Consider the following 12,490-nt stretch of genomic DNA (forward strand, 5'->3'; position numbering starts at 1 on the left):
ATGTTTTTTTTTTAAAGACATAGTGTTTAATGCTATTCGGTTAGTGAACTAACAGCACATTGCATTTTATGTACCTGGAGTTGATGGCCAGGACCATGGACTGGTGACACAGCAGGCCAGAGTATGTATCCCACAGGTAGCTCGCTGTATGCTCCTAAGTCCACAAAGACAAAGGGAAGAGAGCAAGGGAAAACAGTTTCCAGCAAATTGCCCCTTTCCTTCGCTCTCCACTCCTTTGAAGGTTAATCATCTATCTTGGTAATAGAGACAGTGGCTGGGTCCCACCCCCAGGCCCGCCAGAGATGCGTCCCACTGAAGTCCTTATGGAGTACACATACCATGTGGTGCCATTTCATGCTGGACTGCAACGTCTGCAGGAGAGACACTAGCCAGGCAGAGAGACACTCGTGAGAAAACAAGGAATGGCCCGTCTGCGCCTCAGCGGGCCGTACCTCGAAACCGGAAGCTAACGCGACCTCGATGGCAAAGCCTATCAAGGACACACATGCACACACACGCACACACACACACACACGCATGCCACGCGCACACACACACACACACACGCATGCCACGCGCACACACACACACACACACACACACACACATACACGCATGCGCGCGCGCGAGCACGCGCGCACACACACACACACACAGTCTATCTTTATCTGCTATGTACTAAAGCCTTACTTGTTTTGGAACTCCTTGAGGACATGTTGACAGGAGTTAAAGTCTTTTCTTACTAAATTCTGCAAAAGAATATCAGGTATTATTACATAATCCTGCAGCTTCCCTATAGTTTATCTTGCTCTGTCAGTTTTGATGCTATCATGTTATCTGTCCTGGAGATTGTATTACTTTTCTGTTACTATATATCAAATTACTTCAAATCGAGTGGCTTAATGAACTCCCGTTTATCACAGCAGTTTGCGCAGGTCAGGAGGCCGCCTCTCAGCGTGGCCGTGCTCTGGGCTTGGGTCGCACCCGGTGGGATCCAGGGTTAGCAGGGCTACCCTTTCCCCTCCCACAAGGGTTCTCCTTCAAGGCCATTGGGGTTGCTGGCAGAATTCACTGCTTGGAATGTCAGACTGAGGGCCTGTTTGCATGGGGGCTGGTGGCCGTGGCTGAGGGCATCTGTCAACTCCTAAAGCTTCCAACAGGTCTTTTTGCTGTGACCCCCCAAGCCCCATGGGCCTTCTCACACTGCTCAATTCTGTCTTGTTTCCAGAAATCGAGACCCAGAATTAAGGGCTCATGTCAGGCCCACTTGATAACCTCCCTTATATGAATTCAGAGCCAGTGGATTAGTAACCTTAATTATGTTTGCAAGATCCCTTTTGCCAGGATCTGAAACATAATCATGACTCCCCTTCATATTCAGAACTTTAGTCTATACCTTTCCTTAATTTTCAGCTTCAGTAGGAGGGACTTATATAGGGCATGAACATTGGGGACAGGAACATTGCGGTCACTTTAAGATTTTTTTTTTTACCAGATAGATTTTCCTAATTGTCTTCATTATGAATTATAAGCTTTTTCATTATGGGATACTTTTGCAGGGTGTTTGGGGGTCCTGGGGATTGAAACCAGCTACACCCCCAATGGGTGTTTTTGAAACAGGATCTGCCCTTTCACCTCTCATGAGGGTGCTCCTTCAAGGCCGTTAGGGTTGTTGGCAAAATTCACTGCTTGGAGTGTTAGACTGACGGCCTCTTCGCGTGGGGGACAGTGGCCGCGGCTGAGTTGCTGAGTGCCTCACTAAGTTGCTGATGCTGGCTTTGAACCTATGATCCTCCTGTCTTAGCCAACCCAAGTACTAGTATTACAGGCAAGCACAACAACATCTGGCTTATTATGTGACACTTAAGAAAAAAAAATTAAGCCAGGCATGGTGTGCACTCTTGTAATCCCAGTACTTGGGAGACTGAGTCAAGAGGATCTTGGTTTGAAGCCAGCCTTAGCTACTTAGTGAGGCCCTTCAAAACTTAGTGAGACCATGTTTCAAAATAAAGAATAAGTCGGGCGTGGTGGTGCACGCTTGTAATTCCCACACTTTTTTAGGGGGGGGAGGTCATGGGGCCTGAATCTAGGGGCATTCTACCTCTGAGCTATACCTTCAGCCATTTTTAGTTTTTATTTTAGAACGGGCACTTGCTAAGTTTCTGAGACTGAGGCTGAACCTGTGATCCTCCTGTCACAGCCTCTCAAGTACTGGGATTATAGGTATGCACCATCATACCTCGTTCCTTCTTAAAAAATAAAATCTTTCGAAACAGGGTCTCACAAAGTTGCTGAGGGTCTCATGAAGTTGCCGAGGCTGACCTTGAGTCTGCAATCCTCCTGTCTCAGCCTTCCAAGTACTTGGATTGTGGGTATGCACTGCCACGTCTGTTCTCAGTTGCTTTTCTAAACAAAGTCTAAATCACAATGTCTTTTCGATGTTTTCAGAGTAGATTCTGACACTATTGAAACTTTGAGGACTACCAATTTAGAGGTGATTCAGACCCCCAGAAGTTAAAAAAGAAAGTGCACAAATGCCTGCCAGGCTCGAGGAGTCTCAGACAGGGAGAAGCTAGACCTCATGACAGTCAAGTCTGTGTTTCGGCTTGACAGAGCCACAGAATCCTTAGCTCTCTGGTTAAACATCATTTCTGGGTGTGCCTGTGAGGATGTTTGTGGAAGACATGGGTATTTTAAATTGCTCTACTGAGGAAGGCAGGCGGCCCTCTCTGGAGGGGTTGGTGCCATCCAATTGGTTGTGAACTTGAGCAGAACAAAAAGGCAGAAGATTGAACTTGTCATCGACTTTCTCCTGCCCCCGGTGGTTCTTGGGCCTGTAGAACTGGGCTGGAATCCACATCATCAACGGAGGGACCTCAGGATTTCAAATCAAGCCTTTGAGTTCCAAGGACCAGCTTTAGATGGCAGATGGTGGGACCTCTGTGTCTCTAGAATAATGCAAGTCAATACCTGATCTAAGTCTATTTCTGCATACGGCGTCTGCTGCTCTGGGAGAACACTGAATAATAAGACATGAAGTTAGATAATTCATTAACAAATAGGAATTGTTTCAACTGGTAGATTTTGTAAGAATCTAAGTGAGGGCCCACAGGGAAGTTATTTTCAAATGTATTCCTATATATATATTTTTTCCTAATGAAATGATAACAACAAAACACCAACTATGAGAAAGTAGTCAAGGTTAGAAAGAAGACAAGCTTTGGGCTGCCTGAAGGATCCCTAGGAAAGCAATGACTTACTTATGTGTTGTTCTGGAATTGTTGACAACAGAAAGTTGTGAACATAAACTCTAGTCTATTTCCTCCTTACCAAAGGTAAACGGGTTTGGATGGGTATCCTCCATGAGATTCCTTCCAAATGTTGTCTCCGGTCATGGCAACCAAGTATGTCAGGGATTCTATTCTGGAATGGATGTGGCACCTGGCTAGAATGTACGGCCGGCATGCCCAGGTGGCTGCTGGTCCTCACTGTCACTGTTGGGAGGGGACATTCCCAATTCTATGTCACTGTCACTGGAAGGTCATTCTGTAACTGGGCAAATTATCTGGTAGAAGATTCACAGAATAAGTACATGTATGAAAAGATGGTTAGCTTCACTCGAACTCATGGAAATGGAAATCAGTGATTTATTATTCTCTAGCTAATAAGTAAAAATAAAATAAAAATATGTAACAGTAGCCAGATGTGGTATGCAGAATGCCTGTAATCCCAGTACTTGGGAGGTTGAGGCAGGAGGATCTTAGATTTGAAGCCAGTCTCAGCAACTTATCCACACTCTATTTCAAAACTAAAATAGGTTTGCGAGTCTAGCTCAGAGGTATTATAACCCTGGATTCAGTCCCAGTACCAAAAAAAAAAGTTAAAAAATTGATCAGTATTGCCAATATTTTAATTTTGGCAAGGATAAAAAGAAACATTTTTTCTCACACAACTGGTGAAGTAGAAATGATATACGTGGTTTGTAGAGCAAGATGTCAAGTTCCAACAAGTTTGAAAACCGACCACCCAGAATTTCCAGATGTAGGTCTATAGACTATAGACACACTTCTACAACTGGTGCTGAGGGGGACATGGGGAAGGATGTTTGTGGCAGCATTCCTAAATCACCACCGCTGATGCTAGCTGGGTTGCACCAGAGTCTCGTAGCTGCAGAGACCTGCACAGACTCTGCGGTGTGTCCCAGGCCCACAGCACAGCTGGTGTTGCTGTCGCCAAGACTATTCCATGCCCAGTGCTGGGCAGGTCCAGAGACTCTGACCACAGGCCTCGGCCTGGATAGGTCCTGTGCATTCTGCCTGGTGCTGGGTTTCCCTGGACCAGTGGACCCTCACCGAGTTCTCAGGTAAAGTACTGTGCTTTCTTCTCTACTTCCTCTGCATCCTGGTGTGGACAGGATCTTCTTCTGCACCGTGCTAAGGTTGGGGGAGGGATGGTAGAAGCCATCCCCTAGCTGCCAGGCTAACTTGGGCCTAAAGACAGCCCACAGCCTGGAGGGGGGGCTTCAGGCTCTGCCTGGTACTTGACTTGCCTGGTACTAGGTTCCAAGTCTACTTCTACACTCATGTGAGGGGTATCCCTCTCCAAACTGCTGTATCCTTTGGAGTTGAGTCTTTTTCTTTCCTGCCACCTTCAATGCACTTTTACTATTTTGTTAAAAACCAGAAACTCTGATCGCTTACCTGGTTTTCTTAGTGAAGAAAATTTGGTGTGTAGGTAGCGGTTCCAATATGGAAGGATAGTCAATTGAGAGTCTTACAATGCCATCATCTTGCTTGATCTTTTTTTCCCCCTACATTTTATGGTAAAAAGTTAATGATTTGAGATTGTCTTCTTTCTTGATGTAGACATTTATAAATATAAGGACTTCCTACACCATTTGGTATGCTATGTTTTTGTTTATTTTGATTAGATGTAGAATGTCCCCTGAATAGCTCAAGTATTAGTGTTCAGGGTTGATAAGGTTAAATCCTGGGAGTTGTAATCTCACCAGTAGATCAGCCCTTTGTAATGGATTTACTGGGTGGCAATCTGGACTGGGAGTGTCTGGAGAAGGTGTGGCCTTAGGGACTGCCCTTTTGTCTTTGAATTCCCTTGCTTGTTTGCTACTGACCCTCAAGAAGTGAGAGCAGGGCCCTTGCTCTCTCCCTCCCTCTTCTTCCCGCTGACCTGCCCTGAGCTCTACAGACCTCAACCTCACATGGACTGAACTCCCAAATCTCTAAAGAACTGTGAACAAATGAATCTTCTTCCCCTAAATTGTGTGGTTAGTGACTTTGGATTACCGCAGTGAGGATGTTGATTGAGGCACTGTTTTTGTTTCTTTTTTTTCCCTTTCATCTCAGTGTGTTTTCTCATTTTCCTTGATTTCTTCTTTGACCAATGAGCTAGTTAGGAGCATGCTGTTTAATTTTTATGTTTGTTTATTTCCCGTTTCTTTTTGTTATTGATTTCTACTTTTATTTCATTGAATGTGAACAGCATGATTTAAGTATGATCTGTATGATTTCTGTTCTTTTAAATGCATTGAGTTTTATTGCTTCATATAGTTAATATTAGAGAATGATTCATGTGCACTAAAGAGGTGTGTATCCCGATGTCGTTTGGTAGTGTTCTAGAGCAATCTCTTGTGTCTACTTGGTTTATGGTGTTATTCAAGTTTGCTATTTTTTTGTTTCTGACTAATTGTTCTATACATTATTAAAAGTGAGGTATGAAAGTACCCAACTATTACTGAATTGTTTATTTCTCCTGTCAGCTATTACTCTGTGTATTTTGAGATTCTTTGGGTAGGTGCATATATGTTTACTATTTTTATGTCTTCCTGATGGATTGACTTTTTCATAATTATAAGATGGCCTTCTCGCCGGGCGTGGTGGCGCACGCTTGTAATCCCCGCGCTTGGGAGGCAGAGACAGGAGGATCTCACAGGTTCGAAGCCAGGCGCGTGTGCTGGCTTAAGAGACCCTGTTTCCAAATAAAAATACAAAATAGGTGTCTGGGAGTGTATCCCGGAGGTAGAAGGGCTTCCAGGAACCCCAGTACCACAAAAAAACAAAAAAACAAAACAAAACAAAACAAAAAAATAAGATGGCCTTCTCTTTTTCTAAGAATATTTTTGTCTAAGTTCATTTTGTTTGATGTGATTATTGCCACTCTGTTTTTATTAATATTTGCGTAGCACACCTTTTCCCATTCCTTCATTTTCAATTTATTTGTATCTTTGAATCTAAAGAATGTCCTTTGTAAACAGTAAGCACTTACATCATGTTTGAAAACATTCCCCTGCCTATCTCTAACATTTGATTAGAATGTTTATTTTCTTTATATTTAATATAACTTTAAATCTAGTAGGATTCACATCTGGCATTTTTCCATTATTTTATATGTGCCACGTATTTCTGGTTTTCTATGCTTCTAACTCTGCCTTTCAAGTTAAATAAAACTGGTCTAGTATTCCATTTTAATTCCCTTCTGCTTATTTTTCTGGATATCTTTGAATTGTTTTGTTAGTGGTTGACATGGGATTATATTTAAAAGCTTTAGTCTAAAACATGTTTGAATTAATACCAACTTAATTTATTTTTTATTTTTTTATTTTTTATTTTTGGTGGTACTGGGGTTCCTGGAAACCTTTCTACCTCTGGGCTACACTTCCAGACCTATTTTCATACTTTTTAAATTTGGAAACAGGGTCTCTTAAGTCAGCACGGCTGGCTTCGAACCTGCGCAATCCTCCTGTCTCTGCCTCCCAAGCGTGGGGATTACAAGCGTGCGTCACCACACCCGGCCCAACTTAATTTTAATAGTAAACTTTGCTGGTTATGGTGGTATACGCCTGTAATTTCAGTACGTGAGAGGCTGAGACAGGAGGATTGCAGGTTATAGAATAACCTCAGCAAGTAGTGAGACTCTCTTTTTCAACCTAGTGAGACCCTGTTTCAAAAATAAAAATTAAAAAAAATAAGGCTGGGGGTATAGCTTGAAGATAGAATGCCCTTGAGTTCAATCCCCAGTGCCACAAATCAAACAAGACATTGCCCCAATAAAGCTTGCTTTCTATTTCTTCCTTTTTGCTCTTATCATATACTATACTATATATATATATATATATATATATATATATATATATATATATGTATTTAAATTATAATCAACTTGATTTTGTAATCATTGCTTTACGCTATTTTCTTAATCTGAGAGAGGAACAAAACCACATTTATCTTACTTTTTTATATTTACTCATGCTGTTAACTTTGCTGGCGTATTCCCTGTGTGGATTTGAAATACTGTTATTATCCTTTCATTTCAGACTATAGTAAGATTTTTTTTATAGTCAAGATCTATTAGCAAAACAAACATGAATGGTATTTTTTCAGGAAGAGAGAAGACAGGTCAGATAGTGATGGTTTCCTGGAGAACTGAGGGGAGTGGGGACCTCTCCTGCCCTCTCTAGTGACCATTAGGCAGCTGTTTTTTCAGATTCTGTGCCTGTAAGGTTGTTGGTTCTTAAGGCTATCATGGATTAGAGAGAAGAGTGCAGGAGTAGGTTCCATTAAGACACTACAAACCTGGTATTCTTACTGAGGTTCAGTAATTTTTTCCCAATAAACACATCTCAGATTATTCCAGTTCTTTAATACAAAAAAGCTGGTTTTGAAAAATTTGCCTTCATTCTAATTTTTTTTATAAAGAGGATTTTCACAGGCTTATTATTCCACCATTTCAATAGCACTTCCACAAAATTATTATTTTATTATTTTGTTTTTTCTGTTTCTTTCGGGGTATTAGGGATCGAACTCAGGTGCATTCTTCCTCCAGCCCTATTTTTTATCCTTTATTTTGAAACAAGGCCTCACTAAGTTGCAGATGGCCTCACTAAGTCGCTGAGGCTGGCCTCGAACTGTGATCCTCCTGTCTCAGCCTCCCAAGTATGGGAATTACAAGCATGCACCACCATACCTGGCTCGCTAAATTATTTTTGGTAGGAAAAAAAAGTATTGAAAAAGTGTTCTAACACTGATAGACAAATGGAGATCTCTTCATGCAATGGAAGTCATCAGTCAAAATAACAAAATAATATTATATATCTAAACATAAATGGCTGTTAAATGATTATTAAGAAAAATGAATTGTAGAATAATATCTATAGTGCAATGAACTTCATATAATTAAAATGCATACCAAATAATATTTTAATGGGCACAATATTTTTTATAAATTTTTATTGGTGCATTGTAGTCATACATCTCAATGGGATTTAAAAAAAAAGCTTGTGGAGATATACATGCATACATCACCCAATCAGCCCCTACCCAATCTCTAACCCCTTCCCTCCCCGTCCCTTCTACCCGTGCTTGGCTTCCTGATTGACTTTAATATGTTTAAGTACATCATGTGCTTTAAAGAGCTTCCCTTATCCTCCCTCTTATCCCCTCAGATATGTCACCCTCATTGCTCCTCTGTAGGCTCCCTTCTTCATCTAGAGTTCTCCTGTTACCCAGTTCTCCCTAATATTTTGCACATTAAGAAAAGCATCTGATTTCTTATTTTTTGTGACATTTCACTGTAAATGCGATAATTTTGTTCTCCCTTATGGCTGGGCAAAATTCCATTGTGTGCATATCCCATGGTTTTGAAATCCCCTCATCTGTTGAAGGACATCTTGGCTGGTTCCACAGTTTGACAATGGTGAACTGTGCAGCTATGAACATGGTTATTCATGCATTAGTTTGGTATTTTGGTTTCATCCTTTTTGGTAGATACCCAGAGGTGGTATTGCTGGATCATATGGTAAGTTCATCTTCCTTCTTGAAGATCTTCTATACTGTTCTCCAAAGTGGTTGCACCAAGTTGCAGTCCTACCAACAATGTATTAGAGCTTCTATTTCTCCCCACTTATTCCCACTTACTGAAAACCTGAAAGCCAGAAGGTAAGTAACTTTGACAGGATGATCCACTCACAACCAATTTTTTTTTAATAGAGGTCACTTGGGTCTGGAAATCTGCTGAGAGATTAGGTGAGGCAGCACCAGCTTCTAGTGCTTCCTGGCCACACAGCTGAATAAATCTGCTGGCCCTTTGCTGTGAAGCAGGTCCCAGTTCCAGACCTGCCGCGCAACAGGCTCCGGGCCTGGCCTCGCTGGCTCCAGACCTGGCCTCGCCACTCAACAGGCTCCAGGCCTGACCTCACTGGCTCTAGACCTGGCCTGGGCACAATATTTTTAATTGACTGAGTCAATTTTTAATTGACTGAGAAGATAAATTGTACCTTAATGATACTGACAGAGAATGGGACTGGAATTAAGGGAAAAAGTAAACTCAATTCTTTCAATATTTTTTTTCTTTTATTGAAGAAAGTGAACACATCAGGATTTGCTAGATTACTTTCAGTATTGCAGATTTAAGAAGAAAGTTGTAATGGATTGGATTCTTCTATTCTCGGGAAATTCCTCTGACTCTGTCAGTTCTTTTAATAATCTACGGGTAGGAAGAAAACAAGAGAAAAGAGCAAGATAAATAACTGTGCAACCACAATCCAGTCTGTTACACAATGATCTTGAAATGGCTATCAAATATGGAATGTGAATTCTGGTTTTAATTTGGCTTTTAAATCATCACAAGTTCAAACCAAACAGAAAAATGTGGACATTGGCTTCCTCCTATCTGACAGTCTCCACAGTGTTTCCCTGCTCTAGGCCATGGAAGGGAAACTGTTGGCATGGTGTGTCCTGCTTCACCCCAGCGCTGGTTTGGAACACCTCTGAGCTCCTGAACCAGGCAGGGAAGCTGCTTCCCGATCACAACCACTTGGAAACACTCTCTCTTCTAAAAAAGTTGACATCCCATCAATGAAGTGAGGACACAAACATTGCTTGTTCTTCTTCCTTCTCCTCCTTCTTTTTCTCCTCCTCCTCTGCCTCCTCCTCTTCCTTCTTCTTCTTCCAAGCAGGAAGTGGGAAATCTAAATTGCCATAGTACAAAATTATTTGTTCATATGACTCTTTGGACATCCAGGCACAGTGGTATATGCCTGTAATCCTAGTATTAGGGGGACTGAGACAGGAAGATCACAAGTTCAAGGCCAGCCTCAGAGTCTTAGTGAGACTCATTTCCAAAATAAAAATAAATAAATAAAAGGGCTATGAAATAAAAATAAAATACATAACAGATGAAAAACTCAAGCTAGAGAAACCTTCAAACTAAAGGTTCTCCTTCCAACACAGAGCCACTAGATGTCACTCAAGATAACACTTGTGAGCTTGGAGATTGGAAGGGGAGAGCAGAAAAGGAATTGATAACCTTCGTGGGGAATTCACTGTGCTAATGGAGAACACTGAATTTCCGCCCTCCCTGATGCGATGGAAAGTAGCCTCCCCACAGCCCAGACCCCCAGGAGGGGTGTCAGACCCACTGTGCCATATCTGTGGAGTGGCTGGCGTCAGCTTTTGACAGAAAAATAATTAAATAAGCTCATAAAACTCAAAAAGTATGTTATAGTGATGGCTCTGTCAGTAAAATGGACTAGGATTCCAAGCTTTGAGCTTGCCAGCGCCTCTCCTGGGATTTCTGTCTAAAATTTCAACAGATGCTCCCAGGTGGTAACAACCCAGATATTTTGGATTCTCTTCAGACAGGGAGAATTGAGTTATGATTTTTTTTAACATATCCATTTCTACTGTTTGTCTTTTCCCCCTTTTTATGTCTCCTGAAAACCAAAGCTAACGTATAGTACAAATTCACTACATATTTGTTGAATGGATAGGAAGGATGGAGAGAAGGAATCTAGTGTCTCTCTATGCCTTCTTAATTACTTTCTTGTGTTTATCTTATTTATTTTATGGTAGTACAAATGAAACCCATCTACCTCTGAGCTACACCCCTGCCTATTAATTTTTTGTTTGGAAACAGGGGCTCACCAAGTTGCTGAGGACCTCACTAAGTTGCTGAGGACCTCACTAAGTTGCTGAGGACCTCACTAAGTTGCTGAGGCTGCCTTCGAATCTGCAATTCTCTCTCAGCTTCCCAAGTATTGGGATGACAGGCGTGCACCATCACACCCCATTTCTATTTATTTTTTTTTAACATGTTCTTCACCAAAAATACTTGTAAGGTAGTTATTATTACCACCATTTCCTTCAAGCAACACTCATGGGATATAATCCCAAATGACCTTTATGTTTATTTCTCATTTTCCTTTTAAACGTATTAAGAAGGAAATCTCTTTCCCTGCCCCAGGATAAAAACCTCAGGCACATCTATGACATTTCTGATTTCTTCTTGGCTCACAAAAGTCTTATTATAATCCTTGAAGTAGCAGAATGATTGTAATTTAGTAATTTAGGCTTTCTAACCTGATATAGTGACACAGGCTATTTCACTCCATCACAGCTCTCGGGTCCCTCAACTGCGGCTGGCCGCAGTCAGGCAGCCTGCAGACAGGGACAAGGTCGGCTCAGCCCCTCTCAGTCTCCAACCTGGGTCGGAGGGGGAAGGAAAGGAGGAGACTTGAGCGGGCAGAGAAGTCTCTCGCTTTGAGGAATCTGGATGTTTCCATTGGAAGCATTTGCCAGTAATTCCAGAGAGGCTTGCCAAGCCGTCTCTTTCAGCTGCCCGTGCTCCTGCAGTGTTTCATATACTCATATTTTTATTTCACAAAGATAATTTATTAAATAGCGTGGCCTGTCTCATTCTTCTGTAGAGCTGGAATCCCAAACTTTAGCTGAGTTTGGAATGAAGAAAGACTACATTTCCTGCCTTCTTTTATCGTGGTCCATGGTCAAATTCTTGGAAGCCTCTGAGATGGAGGCTATTTCTCTTTCCCTCCTTCCTGTTGGCCGCAGTGAGGATTTGGATTTGCACACTAGCCCAGGGCCTCAAAGATCCCCACACAGACTTCTCAGCCCTTCTCAGCCGATGCCCACACTTCACCCCTGAGATGAACACACTCCTAACCTGCTCGCATAAGTTCTTGCCCCCAAGGCAGACAGCATCCCAACAGGCAGAGCAGATCTACCAAGGGAGACCTAATGTTTTTAGAGCTTCTGCAATTAGAGCAGTATGTTTCAGGAGATTTACTTGTGCATGCTTCCTTTTTACAGTTCTTGTTGGTGCATAAGGGTGGTGCAGAACTGCATTTTTCATGCGGCGTGCTCATACACGCACGCAACATAATCTGATCAGTCGCAATCCCTGGGCCTCCCTACCTTCCTGTCCTCCCGTCCCTGACCTTCCTCTATCCTACTGGTCTCCCTTTTGTATTTTATATTTTTATTGGTGCATTCATCGGTAGTCATACATCTGAGTGGGATGAGACTCATGGAGACATACATACATGCACACTTCACCCAGTCAGCCCTCCGGCCTCCCTTTTATTTTCATGCGGTTCCTCTTTTCTCTTTAGCTTCCACGTGTGAGAGAAAGCATACAACCCTTGACTTTCTGAGCCTGGCTTATTTCACGTAACGACATC

The 12,490-nt window shown here is 42.1% G+C and overlaps 1 protein-coding gene across 1 annotated transcript in view; it reads right to left on the bottom strand.

Moving 5' to 3' along the window:
- Nucleotides 1-2,860, bottom strand: part of MROH9 (maestro heat like repeat family member 9) — a gene marked incomplete at both ends in the record, with an annotated part of 37,357 nt that extends 34,497 nt beyond the window's left edge. Inside the window, 2 exons of the mRNA XM_080698787.1 lie at nucleotides 75-154; nucleotides 2,708-2,860. Coding sequence (XP_080554913.1) covers nucleotides 75-154; nucleotides 2,708-2,860 — 233 coding nt within the window. The remainder of the gene's footprint in view (nucleotides 1-74; nucleotides 155-2,707) is intronic.
- Between the last annotated feature and the right edge of the window lie 9,630 nt (nucleotides 2,861-12,490).

Source organism: Muscardinus avellanarius, assembly GCF_963383645.1.
Source record: "Muscardinus avellanarius genome assembly, chromosome: 7".
Lineage (NCBI taxonomy): Eukaryota > Metazoa > Chordata > Mammalia > Rodentia > Gliridae > Muscardinus > Muscardinus avellanarius.